General features: G+C 60.0%; 8 protein-coding genes across 8 annotated transcripts; 3 read left to right on the top strand and 5 right to left on the bottom strand.

The window, feature by feature from the left end:
* Nucleotides 1-64: 64 nt before the first annotated feature.
* MRET_2386 (transcription elongation factor SPT5) lies at nt 65-3,361 on the top strand (the record flags this gene model as incomplete). The annotated part of the gene is made up of 1 exon (XM_027629013.1): nt 65-3,361. The coding sequence occupies one exon, from the start codon at nt 65-67 to the stop codon at nt 3,359-3,361; it is 3,297 nt and encodes a 1,098-aa protein (XP_027485124.1).
* Nucleotides 3,362-3,407: 46 nt separating this feature from the next.
* MRET_2385 (pre-rRNA processing protein Esf1) lies at nt 3,408-5,270 on the top strand (the record flags this gene model as incomplete). The annotated part of the gene is made up of 1 exon (XM_027629012.1): nt 3,408-5,270. The coding sequence occupies one exon, from the start codon at nt 3,408-3,410 to the stop codon at nt 5,268-5,270; it is 1,863 nt and encodes a 620-aa protein (XP_027484964.1).
* Nucleotides 5,265-6,599, bottom strand: MRET_2384 (protein phosphatase PTC6; the record flags this gene model as incomplete). Its single annotated transcript, XM_027629011.1, has 1 exon — nt 5,265-6,599. The coding sequence occupies one exon, from the start codon at nt 6,597-6,599 to the stop codon at nt 5,265-5,267; it is 1,335 nt and encodes a 444-aa protein (XP_027485123.1).
* A 63-nt stretch (nt 6,600-6,662) lies between these two features.
* Nucleotides 6,663-7,425, bottom strand: MRET_2383 (RNA-binding motif protein, X-linked 2; the record flags this gene model as incomplete). The annotated part of the gene is made up of 2 exons (XM_027629010.1): nt 6,663-7,395; nt 7,421-7,425. The coding sequence occupies 2 exons, from the start codon at nt 7,423-7,425 to the stop codon at nt 6,663-6,665; spliced, it is 738 nt and encodes a 245-aa protein (XP_027485128.1).
* Nucleotides 7,426-7,519: 94 nt separating this feature from the next.
* Nucleotides 7,520-8,710, top strand: MRET_2382 (V-type H+-transporting ATPase subunit C; the record flags this gene model as incomplete). The annotated part of the gene is made up of 1 exon (XM_027629009.1): nt 7,520-8,710. The coding sequence occupies one exon, from the start codon at nt 7,520-7,522 to the stop codon at nt 8,708-8,710; it is 1,191 nt and encodes a 396-aa protein (XP_027485127.1).
* A 5-nt stretch (nt 8,711-8,715) lies between these two features.
* Nucleotides 8,716-9,528, bottom strand: MRET_2381 (2'-phosphotransferase; the record flags this gene model as incomplete). Its single annotated transcript, XM_027629008.1, has 1 exon — nt 8,716-9,528. One exon carries the CDS (start codon nt 9,526-9,528, stop codon nt 8,716-8,718), a length of 813 nt encoding a protein of 270 aa, XP_027484965.1.
* Nucleotides 9,529-9,549: 21 nt separating this feature from the next.
* On the bottom strand, nt 9,550-10,338 carry MRET_2380 (dihydrofolate reductase; the record flags this gene model as incomplete). Its single annotated transcript, XM_027629007.1, has 1 exon — nt 9,550-10,338. The coding sequence occupies one exon, from the start codon at nt 10,336-10,338 to the stop codon at nt 9,550-9,552; it is 789 nt and encodes a 262-aa protein (XP_027485126.1).
* A 61-nt stretch (nt 10,339-10,399) lies between these two features.
* Nucleotides 10,400-12,763, bottom strand: MRET_2379 (glutamyl-tRNA synthetase; the record flags this gene model as incomplete). The annotated part of the gene is made up of 1 exon (XM_027629006.1): nt 10,400-12,763. One exon carries the CDS (start codon nt 12,761-12,763, stop codon nt 10,400-10,402), a length of 2,364 nt encoding a protein of 787 aa, XP_027484796.1.
* Between the last annotated feature and the right edge of the window lie 46 nt (nt 12,764-12,809).

Here is a 12,809-nt window from a genome sequence, read left to right as displayed (position 1 = left end):
TGACTAAGCTACACACATCCACCGCCCATCGTGGCTCCTCTCTGCCTTTGTACACGACGTGCCGATGGACGCGAGTGAGCGCGATGTGCCGGGTACGACGCGGCCTGATGACCCCGTCAAGCAAGAAGACGGGGAGGGTGCGCGTCCTACTGTCGAAGAAAGCCGTGACATAGAGAAAGAAGCGGACCATCAAGACGGCCATGACCACGAAGCCCACGAGGATGCGGAAGGGGAGGAGGAGGAAGGAGAGGACGAAGACAATGACGACGACGGAGAAGAAGAAGAAGAGGAGGAGGACGAGGAGGAAGACGAAGAAGACGACGACGAGGAAGAGGACGGTGATCGTCGACGAAAAAAGCCGCGTCGGAATCGCTTCCTTGATGTCGAAGCGGAAGTTGATAATGATGATGAGGAGTTTGAGGACGAGGAAGCCGAGGAGCTACTTCGAGAGGACGGATTTATTGCAGATGACGGCCTGGAGGAGTCGCGGGAGGCTCAGCTCAAGACGGCGGCCGATAACCAGCGTCTGGATCACATGCGTCGCAAGGAAGAGGAGATGAGTGCGGAGGCTTTGGCCGAGGAGCTGCGTCAGCGCCACGCGCGCAGCTCGCGGTATGCGTCGCAGTCTGACTATGCCGAAGTGCCACAGCGCCTGCTGATGCCTAGTGTGAATGACCCTGGTCTTTGGCGTATTCGATGTAAGCGTGGGCGCGAACGAACCTTGGTAGCGACGGTGCTGCGTCGTGCGCTGACGCGAGAGGCGAGTGGGCGTCCTCTGCGTATCTACTCGGCCTTTTGCCGTGACTCGCTGGACGGCCAGATCTTTGTCGAAGCGCGACGCGCGGACGATGTGCTGGATGCGTTTGACGGATTGGCTGGTGCCTATACGACGAACACCAAGCCGTTCCTGGTGCCGATTCTGGAGATGGCGGACTTGCTCAAGCTGGAGAAGAAAAATACCGAGGTGCCTGTGGGCGGATGGGTGCGCATGAAGCGCGGCAAGTATGCGGGCGATCTAGCGCAGGTGCTTGATGTGGCGGAGAATGGCGAGGAAGTGGGTGTGAAACTGGTGCCGCGAATTGATATGGCGCCGCAGGAGCATGATACATATACAGACCGAGCGGGCCGCAAGCGCAAGAAGAAGGTGAATTCTGCGCTCACGGCGCTGGGTTTCCGCCCGCCGCCGCGTCTCTTTAATGCGGAAGAGGTGCAGAAGGCGTATCCGAACGACCTGCCCACGAAGCGCGGTGGTGTTTGGGTGTTTGGCGGCGAGACGTTCCGGGATGGATACTTGGAGCGAGATGTGAAAATCAGTGCGGTCCAGGTGCAGGATGTGCATCCGAGTCTGGATGAAGTGCTCAACTTCACGGGCGAGACGCCTGACGACCAAGCTGGTGGTGTGGACCTGAACCTGCTGGCGGATGCGTCCAAGCAGACATGGGAGGCGACGCTGCAGCCAGGCGACCACGTCGAGGTGTTTGAGGGCGAGCAGGCTGGTGTGTCTGGCACGGTCGATGCGATGAGCGGCGACGTTGTGACGCTCGAGCTGCCTGACGATGCGCTTGATGGCCAAAAGATCGAGGTGCCTGCGAAGTGCGTACGGAAGCAGTTCCGTGCGGGTGATCACATCAAGGTGCTGAATGGCAAGCATGCGAATGAGACAGGTCTCGTGGTCAAGGTGGAAGAGGGTATCACGACGTTCCTCTCGGACCTGTCGCTGAAGGAAGTGTCTGTCTTTTCGAAGGACATCCGCGAGGCGGCTGAGGTCGGCTCGGGTGTGAATGTCATTGGCGGATACGAGCTGCATGACCTTGTGCAGCTCGATGCTCAGACGGCGGGTGTGATTTTCAAGATTGAGCCTGAGACCTTCAAGGTGCTGGACCAGAACGGACACGTCGTGACCGTCAAGCCGCATCAGATTAGCATGCGGCGGGACACGGCGCGCTCGGTCGCCCTCGACTACAATGGCCACGAAGTGCATGCGGGCGACATGGTCAAGGAGGTCGAGTGGCCCCTATCGCAGTTCCGCCAGGGCCAGGTGGTCCACATATACCAGTCGTCGCTGGTCTTTGTGCACAACCGCGAGTACAAGGAGAATGGTGGCCTGTTTATTGTGCGTGCGAACCACGTCGAGCCGCTCGCGCCCACGAATGTGAAGCCACGCACGGACCCATCGCAAATGAACCCGGCGCTCAAGGCCATGGATGCCGACGCTGGTGCCAATGCATCTGGACCCCGACGAGGTGGCCGCGACATCTATGCGGGCAAGACGGTGGCGATTGTGCGTGGACCGTACAAGACGTACCGCGGTATCATCAAGGAGACGACGGGCGGCATGGCTCGTGTGGAGCTGCACACCATGTCCAAGATCATCACGGTGCCGCTGGACCACATGGTGGAAAAGAACCCTGTGACGGGCGAGAGCCGTCGCCTGGTGGGCCCGGGACCGGCCATGCAGAACCCGTATGCGGCGCCGATGAGCGGCGGTATGACACCCGCGTATGCAGGCGCTCTTTCTGGCGGCAAGACGCCAGCTTACAATCCGTACGATGGCGGACGGACGCCGGCCTATGGTGCTATGGCCACGCCGAATCCATACGGAGGGCGTACGCCGGCCTATGGCGCCATGGCCACGCCGAATCCGTATGCAGCAGCGACGCCCAACCCGTACGCTGCCGGCACGACGCCGAATCCGTACGCAGCAGGCACTACACCCAATCCGTACGGTGGCCGTACGCCTGCCTACGGTGGTATGGCAGCCGCCTTTACGCCGAATCCGTACGCGTCCACGACGCCGAATCCGTACGCATCCACGACGCCCAACCCGTACACTTCGGCCACACCGAATCCCTACGCGTCCACGACACCCAACCCGTACGCGTCCACGACACCCAACCCGTACGCGTCCACGACACCCAACCCGTATGCATCCACGACGCCCAACCCGTATGCATCCACGACGCCCAACCCGTATGCTGCAGCCACACCCAACCCCTGGGCCCCTCAGCCGACACCGATGGCCCCCCTTCTCCCGGGTATCCGCGTGCGCATTGTGCGCGATGGCAGCGGTATGCAGTACCAGCGCGGCGCGTACGACGGGGCGCTGGGCAAGCTCACCTCCCACAACCCCGCTGGCGGCAATGTGGAGCTGGAGTCTGGGGCCCAGCTCGCCGATGTGCCCACCTCGTGTATCGAGGCACTGCGTCCCTCGGCGGCAGGCGATGCCTGTATCGTCATCAACGGTGCATGGCGCGGCTCTCATGTCACCATCGAGACGTTTGACCCGAGCCGGTGTCAAGTGCGCATGAGCGATGGTCACTTGTATCCCTTGCCCGCGTCACTGCTAGCCTTGGCCGCCTGATCCGTAGGAAAAAAAGTGGAGGTGTTCCTCGTTGTTTTCCACCGTCATGGTGCGTCGTGAAAAGGACGCTCGCTTTGCGCGCGTGCACACGGATCCGCGCTTTCATCGACCGCGGAAGGACGACACAAAGGTGGTTCTGGATGAAAGATTCAAGGACGTGCTGACCAAGGGGCCGAAGCAGCTCGATCGGTTCGGGCGCAAGCGGCATGACACGCGGGAGGCGCAGGATCTCGAGCGGCTGTACCGCCTCGACTCGGATGCCGACTATGCGCGTGGCGAAGTCGAGCTGGAGAGCAGCAGTGAGGAAGACGACGATGACGAAGAGGAGGAAGAGGACGACGACGACGAAAGTGGAGACGTTGTGGTCGGTGGCGCGGACGCCGTGCGCAAGGCGCAAAGGCACGACGACGACTCGGATGCATCGATCGATTTGGAGGAAGATTTCGACGAAGAGGCTATCGCAGAGCTGGATGCACAGGCGCACACGGAGCGCGACGAGGACGACGAGCGCGGCGATGATACGTGCCGTCTGGCGGTCGTCAATATGGACTGGGACCACGTCCGAGCCGTGGACCTCTTCAAGGTGTTTGCCAGTATTGTGTCGCCCCAAGCGACACGGGCACCGCTGGCACAAGCTCATGATGACAACATGGCCTTGGAGACCGTGCATGGCCAAGTTCGCTCGGTGCGTATCTACATGTCTGATTTCGGTCGGGAGCGACTTGAGCGCGAAGATATCCACGGCCCGCCACGAGCCATCTTCCGCAAAGAGGCCAAGCGTCCCGCAGCTCAAGCCACCGAGGAGGGCACCGAGTTTGATGAGGATGCGCTGCGCAAGTACCAGCTGGAGCGTCTGCGATACTACTACGCCATTGCGACGTTTGACAGCCCGCAAAGCGCTCGGCACGTATACAACGAGATCGACGGCACGGAAATGGAGCGCTCGGCGAACATGTTTGACTTGCGCTTCGTGCCGGAGGAGATGGACTTGCCCGATGGCGAAGACGGGCGGCCTGCCGAGTACTGCGACGAGGCCACCGAAGACGTGGCGCACTACGAAGGCCTGGACTACAAGACAGATGCGCTGCGTCATTCGCGCGTCAAGTTGACGTGGGACCAGGACGATCCACGCCGAACGAAGCTCACGCGCACGAGCCAGAAGGGCCAGCTCCAGGAAGACGATCTCAAGACGTACCTGGCCTCGAGTGATGAGGACGACGAGGAAGCGACGTCGAGTCGCGACCGCCTGCGCTCCCTACTCCACCAAATGCCTACCAAGAGTGCCTTTGACGACGCAGACGACCAAGATACCATGTTTACGAAGCCCGAGGGCGATATGGAAATCTCGTTCGTGCCGGCACTCTCCACGAAGAAGGACGAGGAGCACGAGGAAACGACGATTGAAAAGTACATGCGCAAGCAAAAGGAAAGGCGCGAACGTCGCAGGATGGCTAAGAAGGAGTCGGAGCCGGAGGCGCCTGAGCCCGCGCCCGAGGAGCCCGCTGCATCGGAAGAGCCTACGCCGGGCGACTCGGACGACGAGCACCACTTCCAACTGCAGGACATTGTACGTGCCGAGAAGCTTGGGTCCAAGAAACTGTCGCGGCAGCAGCGCAAGCGCGAGGCCAAGCGGCAGGCCAAGCGCACGGCTCTGACGCAGCCATCGTTCGTGATGGACACGAAAGATCCTCGCTTTGCGGCTGTGTTGGATGACCATCGCTTCGCGATCGACCCGAGTCACCCTGGCTTTATCAAAACGTCCGGTATGCAGCAGCTCATTCAAGAGGGCAACCGCCGACGCCACGAGCAAGCCGAGCAGGCACAGCCTGCCGCGCCCAATGTGGCCGACCTCGTGACGCGTCTCAAGAACCAATCGGCGCGGCCCCCGAAAAAAGCCCGTAGATCATAGACAGAGATTGCGTCGATTGCGGTAAATATCGGTATTGAGTCGGCGGTCGCGGCGCTGGAGAGCCGTGCGGTCTTCGCCACGGATCGCGCCCCAGCCACGCAGGGGAATGCATAGGATCGTGGCATTGTCTTCGGCTCCCAGATCTTCCGCGTACTTCATGATGCGCTCGGCGGCCTGTTGTGGATGCGAGGCATAGCGACACTCATCCACGAGCTCCTGGTCTGTCATGACATCACCAATACCATCACTAAAGCCCGCGATGAACGCAAAGCGTGAGCCTTGCAAGATATGCGTCTGGACTTCAGGCTCCGCTGTCATGCCGTACCGCTTGGCCTGTGTATCGCCAAACGACCGCGTATTAGCTAGTGTGCCAAGGAAGCGCGACTCGCCAAAGCTGTCCGTCAGAACGCCCGCGCCCTGCCGGCTCAGCCGATCCGACTCGATAGGATCGTCCGGGTGGTGCAGTCGAGTGAGTGGTATAGCCTCGCCCGTTTCGGCGTCGCAGAGCACGAGTCGGGTATCGCCCAGCTGCACCGTCGTGACGGCGAGGTATTCGCTTGCGTACCACGGGGCTGTGGGCACATCGAGGCTGTGCAGAAGAAGGACCGAGGCGGTCGATCCAGCCCCGCGGTACGCCTCATTTTGCTGTATTTCGCGATCCATCATGAGCCACGCCAGGGTAGCCCGCTCTTGCATCGACATTTGGGCGGTAGAGGGAGCAAGATGTCGCTGAGTATGTACGGCACCTTGATCCGCATCGAGCGCGACGTAGTGCTCGAGATCTGATGCGTGCGCCGCGTCAGCCAAAGCTTCAAGCGATGCGGGCGCCGCGCAGGGTCGGCGTAGTTGAGTTGGATCGACTAGGCGCTCGAGGGCTCCGCCTTGGAATCGACCGAAATAGCCGCCTATAGAGCACGTGTACCGCACGGTATCCTGCACCATACTTGAATCCGCCTCTTCAAACACATGGTGCAACTTGTTCTGCAGCAGCTGTGACACTTGCGGTCCGCCGTGGCCGTCAAAGCAGCCGAACCACACGACTTGTGCCGCGAGCTCCTCACCACCCGCCTCGTCACACGTCCAGCCATACCACGGATCACGCTTCGCACGTCGCGATACATTCTGCAATAGATTCTGTCGCAGCTGCTCACACGGAAGCATGACACACGCAGTCGACATGGCATCCTCCTGCTGGGCCCGATCGCCGCGGCTCATGGCCGCACCGAACGATACGCCTGCGCGGAGAGGGATACGTGCGTGCAGGCCTTGTCTAGAACGCACACGCACATAGTCGTGCACGCCCCTCGCCCACACGCGTACGGACCGCATGGTCGTGGTGAGGATACGGACGCGCTGACGAGGTCGAGGCACGTGGAAGACCTCCACTGCATGCTACGGTGTATCGGTGCGAACGCGGCGGTCCATGACGGGGGTAGCCGAGCGTGAGCGGTCTTGTGGCCCGCGTGAGGCATCCCTTGCGTCGCTGTGGGTATCTTTTTCGCCAGCGTCAATATGATCCTGATCCGCGTCACGCTCGTGATCATCGCGGTGTCGGTGATGTCGGCGGTGCCGGTGGTGCCGGTGGCGGTGTTTTTCGTCACGGCGCTTTTCATGGCGGCGCCGCTTGTCTGACAGGTACGCCGCCATCGGGTCCTCGAGATCGTCGTCCTCGCCCCCCTCGTCATCCACGACCGTTTCGGGGGGCGCACAATTGAGGACCTGTTCCTCCGGCTCGACAAGATGACCCTCCGCATTCCGAACGCGCTCTGGCCGAAAGTGAGCTACGTGGTCGACACGGAGTGTGCGGCCCAGCACTGGCGTCCCATTGAGGTTGTCGACGGCGAGCACGGTCGAGCGTTGGTCCTCGTACATGAGAAAGCCAAAGCCGCGGTTGTGCCCTTTGGGCTGTTGGGTATCTGGCTCCGAGCGCGGCTTGGGCAAGTGAATGTGGACGATTTCGCCATACTGCGAAAAAATCGTAAGCACGTCGCCTTCCGTCATATCATAGTGCAGTCCACCGACATAAATATACGCCGAGTCCTTGTACTGATCGTGCCAAGACCCAGAGCCGTGTAGCCCGAGTTCCAGCTCACGTTCATTGATGCGCTGGATTTCTCGCACCGAGCTGCTGTGAGCGTCGCCGTACGTACTTCATCGTGGCGTGGGTGTCGGTATGCAAGTGCCACGTGCGCACCCGTTGGGCCTCGTGCCTGCCACCACCGAGGCATATCGCACGGCCACATTGTACGATGCCGTCCGAGACGAGCAACTGGATCGTGAGTGTGCCCGTGCAGGAGGAAAAGGGCCACGAACAGATGTTTCAGGACCTTGTTTCGCAGCTTGTGCGAGACGGGGCCTGTGAGCAGACAGACGTGGCCCCGATCCGAATGCCGCCGCTCAAGACAGGGACGCTCGAGTCGCTCATTGTGATGGCAGAGGACCTGCCCAAGATTGACACGATCTTTGCGGCTATTTTAGCGCGCATTGTCGACGCATTGCGTGCGCTGCTCAATGACGACGAAGATGCCATGAACGAGAATATGAACATTGACGGCATGAGCGTCGAGGACTATGTCATGTCGTGGAAGTGGAATAGCGGCAAGTATCGCGTAGAAAAGTCGCTCAATGATCTGATCGAGCTCTTCACCAAAGAGATGCAGTCGATCGACCATATCATGAGGCAGAAGCTTACGGCGTACAACGCCGCCAAGGGCCAACTCCAGCAGCTGGAGCGCAAGAAGCACGGCAACCTCACCGTGTGCTCTTTGGCCGATATCGTGCACAAGGACGACATGGTCGATGCGAACTCTGAGTTTCTCACGACGCTGCTCGTCGTCGTGCCCAAGACCCAGGTCAAGGACTGGCTCGCCAAGTACGAGCGCCTCACGCCGATGGTGGTGCCGCGCTCGTCAGCGCAACTGGCGCAGGACGAAGACTATGTCCTGTATAACGTGACGCTCTTCAAGAAGGTGCAGGAGGAGTTTATGCAGAAAGCGCGTGAGAACAAATTTCATATCCGCGAATTTGTGTGGGACGAGGGACTCCTCGCACGGGAACGCGCCGAATTGGAACAAGCCGGTGCCTCGGAAAAGGAGCTGTGGTCCGAGCTGCTGCGCCTGAGCTGCGTCAACTTTGCCGAAGCATTCCAGTCGCTCTTCCATTTCAAGATCGTGCGCACGTTTGTCGAGAGCGTCCTGCGCTTTGGCCTGCCAGCCACGTACTTTGTGGCTGTCGTTGAGCCGACGCCCCGTAAGGCCAAGGCGATCATCAAGTCGCTTGTGCGCCAGTTTGACTACCTGAACGAGTACATATCCAGCCAGGAAACCAAACCAGCCGACGCATCCACACAACAGAACGAGACGCCCGGCGAATTTGTGAATTTGCTGGAGCAGGAAGTCTTCCCCTTCGTGTTGACGGAGCAGCCCATGATCACCGTATAATGCTCTCATGCAGGCCAGATGGTGTGTCCGTGCCGGTCGGTGACCCGTAGCACATAGGTCAAAGGCAGTGCGCCCGTTTCGCCAGCACCGCTGGACAGAACGACGCCATTCGACGCCATGGCAAATGGGATGCCGTCCCGCAGCGCCGCCGACACGTTGATATACAAGAGGTGCGTCGACGAGTTCCGCATGCCGCTGATGACGCCCGAGTCACCCGGCAGCCCCTGCGCCATGTGAATGTGGTTGCGCCCCATGCGCCGCAGCTCGTGAGAGGCGCGAATATGGTCCCATGCTTCAGCCTGTGTCCCGTGAATCGCCATGTGATCGCCGGTGGATTCGTCCCGAAGCGGCAGATGCAGGGCCACATTGTCGAGCGTAAGGGCATCAGTCGATACGTCCTTGACATCTTCGAGCGAGTGGCCCTGGACGGCGCGAATCCACAGCACAGGCCCACAGCCGTCGCATGGACCTTCGTCTGTGCCGCTGGCAAGTTCAAAGCGCTTCTTGGCGTTGGACGACACGACATGCTCGATATCGGCCAAATGTGGCGCGCGGTCCTCAGGCATGGTGATTTTTTGGATTTTAGGGCGCGCTAGGATGTCGCTGACGCGGACGTATCCATCCGACCGGATGTGAAGGTGCTCCTTTTGGGCGCCATGCCGCAAGATGTATGCCAGGGCTTTCGACAGCTGGACCTCTGGCGAATCCTGCTTGGGACGCGGAGCAGGTGTCGGAGGCTTAGCAGCAGCTTTCTGCTGGGCTTGGAGCTTGCGTTCCTGCTTGGCCTTTTTCGCGTCTTCTCGCGTCCTGGTGGACATGGACCAGAAAAAGGCGCTCCACTATGTACGCTGCCAGTATTGGAACTGAAAGAGCATGCCCTGCTCTTCCAAGCCGGGCGCGACATCTCCAGGCGCAATGCATGGAAAGCGCGCTACGTGCGTGTCTGCCGAAGCGAGCGTCCATGTAGCTGGTGTGGGACAGGGGCCCTGGAAAAGTCGCTGCTCCCACTCAATTTGCGCCGGTGTGCGAAACTCGGTGAAAAAGACGTCGCACTTTTCGTGCAGATCGGCCGGCTCCTGAATTCGAGTCACTAGTAGTCCGTCCAAGTACCAGTGGTCACTGGTAGATGTAAGGGCGTGGTGGTACAAGGCAGCACCGCCAATGATAAATGTGTGAGCGAGCGCTGAGCCCGCACATGCAGGTCGCTGGGTATATCGCCACGATCGTCGCTCCTCCAAAAGAGTCACAGCATCTTCCAGAGATCTCGCGATGAGCGTGTCGTCGTCAGGCTCGGCCAGGCCCAGATCATGCTGCGTCATGGTTGTGCTGACCACGACGTTGATCCGATCACGCAGAGGCCGGAACCGCGGCGGAATACTATCCCACGTATGTCGTCCCATGATGACAGCATTTTTGAGCGGGATGGGCTGGCGCACATAGCCCGCACGGCGCATCACGTCGTCGTCATGCTCCGGCTCGACGACATGGCGCGTAATGGCTCGAAAGTACGCCATGTCTTTAGAGAGACGCCATGGGAGCGTGCCACGAGCACCGATGCCATTGCGTGCGCTTGCCGCGACGATGGCCGTCAGCGGCAGGGCGCCCAGCGGCACCGCCGGACGCGTCATAAAGAAACGCCGCCGGACGCGCGTCGCGCCGCCTGTGGATCCGATACACACCTACATAGCACTACATCAGCGGGCGCATTCGGTACATGGTCGTGCTGACAGGCACGTCGGTGGGTGTTTGGACGAGGGGCGCGGCGTACATGTGAATGCTCTTCGTGCCCTCCTCAATCAGCTTCTGCACGGGGTCAGCAGCGGGCGCCTTACCGCTTTTTTGCTTCTTTTTTTCCTCTTTTTGCGCGGCCTTTTGGGCACGGGCAGCGGCAGCAGCGGCCTTCTTCTGCTCCGGGTTCTCATCCGGGGCCGCCTTGCTGGCACTCGAAGCGGCACGGCCATCCGGAATCTTGATAAACTCGCGACGACCATCGACTCCCTGGACCTTGTCGAGAATGTAGTAGCCGTTGCGCTCAAACTGAATTTGGTCACCCTCCTTGAGCTCAGCGACGTTCGCATCAGCCAGCGCGGGCGTCTCGAAACGCGTCTGTGGTGTAAGGAAGTCGGTGAAGTTGTCGTCCTCCTCGAGCTTCTTCTTCGTAATCAGATAGTCAAAGTCAAGGAGCATGACAGGAGTGAGATGACGCGACTCGGTCGGCTGAGCGAGCCAAGTGACCTTTTTCTTGGTCACCTTAAAGTCTCCGTCGAGATGAGCCTCGAGCTCAAGAGCCGTCACGACGCCATCCTGCACGCTCTTGTTGCGCACAATGACATTACCCCAGTCCATGAGCGTAATTTCCTCATTGTCGCCAAAGCTAGCCGCATCCGCCTGCTCCAGGAAAATATGACTGTCATACACGGTGGTCTTCACACCCAGCTCGGCATTCTTCTTGTGACGAGGCACCTGCTTCTCATGCGCAGGTGGGGCACCCTGAATGGTCGCCTTGACGAGCTGGTTCTCTGACAACGCGACGAAACGCGGCACGACGGGGTCCAAGAGACGCTTGTTGAGCGCCCAGATATTGTCCCACTCCATGTTGATAATCTGCTGCGACGGACCCTGCGACAGGATAAACTGCTGAATACAGTCGATGGTCATGCCGCGGCGACGGATACCACGCACCGTCGGGAAGCGCGGGTCGGACCAATCGGACACCACGCCATGATCGACAAACCACTGCAATTTGCGCTTGCTCAGAAGCGTGTACACAAAGTTGAGGCGGCCGTAGTCCCAAATCTCGACATTGCGCAAACCAAGGGCCTGCAAGAACCATGCATACTGTGGGTTGCGGTCATGGTACTCGTTCGTACGCAGCGCATGCGTCACGCCCTCGAGGCTGTCGACCACGGGACAAGCAAAGTCGTACGTCGGGTACGCCTTCCACTTTGTGCCCGTGCGCTGGTGCGGCACATCAGCGTTGCAGCGGTACATGACAGGATCACGCATCGCCTTGTTCGGATTATCGACACTCATCTTGGCACGCAGGCACCACGAGCGGCCTTCTTCGGTGCCCTGCAGCATGGCCTCAAAGTGCTGCAGGTTCTCCTCGACGGACGCGTCGCGGCGTCGAGACGGAATGCCGTCCATACGCTCGGCACGCATCTGCTCCTGCTGCGTATCGTCCGCATAGGCATGACCTTCCTTGATCATGCGCACAGCCAACTCTTGCAGCTTTTCAAAGTAGTCGGACGTGTGCGTGACCACATCAGCCTTGATGCCAAGGAGCGCCAAATCTTCCACAATCGCATCCTCAAACTCCTGCTTTTCCTTACTTGGATTTGTATCGTCGAATCGCACGATGAGACGGCCCTTGTAGGCCTTGGCAAAGTATTGGTTGAGGATCGCAGCCTTCGCATGGCCGACGTGCAGGTAGCCACTCGCCTCCGGCGGGAACCGCGTCACGACCTCGCCCTCCTTGGCACCCTGCAGGAAAAGGTCAAAGCCCGCCGCCGTCTTCTTGTTTTTGAACATGTTACTCTTCGCCTCGTTCATAGCTGCCACGGCCCCTGAAAACGCTGGCAGAGCATCGACATGGGCAAACCAGCGCGCAAGGTGTGCATGCGCATGCTTCTTGATAATACCCAGCAGCGGTGACGATGAGCGAATGGCGCCCCAGATGGCCGCATCAGCTGCAGACACACGGGCGCCGACAAGGTAGGTGCGAAGCGCGAGATGCTGATCAAGATCATCTGCGCTTTGCATGGCCTGTTGGAACGGAGCTGAAGCCATCGATTCAGACTGCGTCAAGAATGACTCAACTGCCTGCTTCTCCGCATCGCTGGTGCCCATCATGTCGGCCATCGAGGCCAGGGCCCGCAGCACAGGCAAAGCGCCCTCGACGGACTCGCTCGACTGGAGGGCGGTCGGTGCATTGACTTCGAACGACAGATCAACGCTGTCTTGCTTTTTCTCGCGCGCTACATTCGCGAGGACAAGCGGCGCCACAAAAGGCAGCCGCGCACTCGGATCCAACACGAGTCGAGGTGACGTCATGACCAAGGAACAAGCGCCTGGCGAGCCGCCAGCGTCTTCCCTTATG

The sequence above is a fragment of the Malassezia restricta genome, chromosome IV (genome assembly GCF_003290485.1).
Source record: "Malassezia restricta chromosome IV, complete sequence".
Lineage (NCBI taxonomy): Eukaryota > Fungi > Basidiomycota > Malasseziomycetes > Malasseziales > Malasseziaceae > Malassezia > Malassezia restricta.
This window is presented reverse-complemented; position numbering and strand designations above follow the sequence as displayed.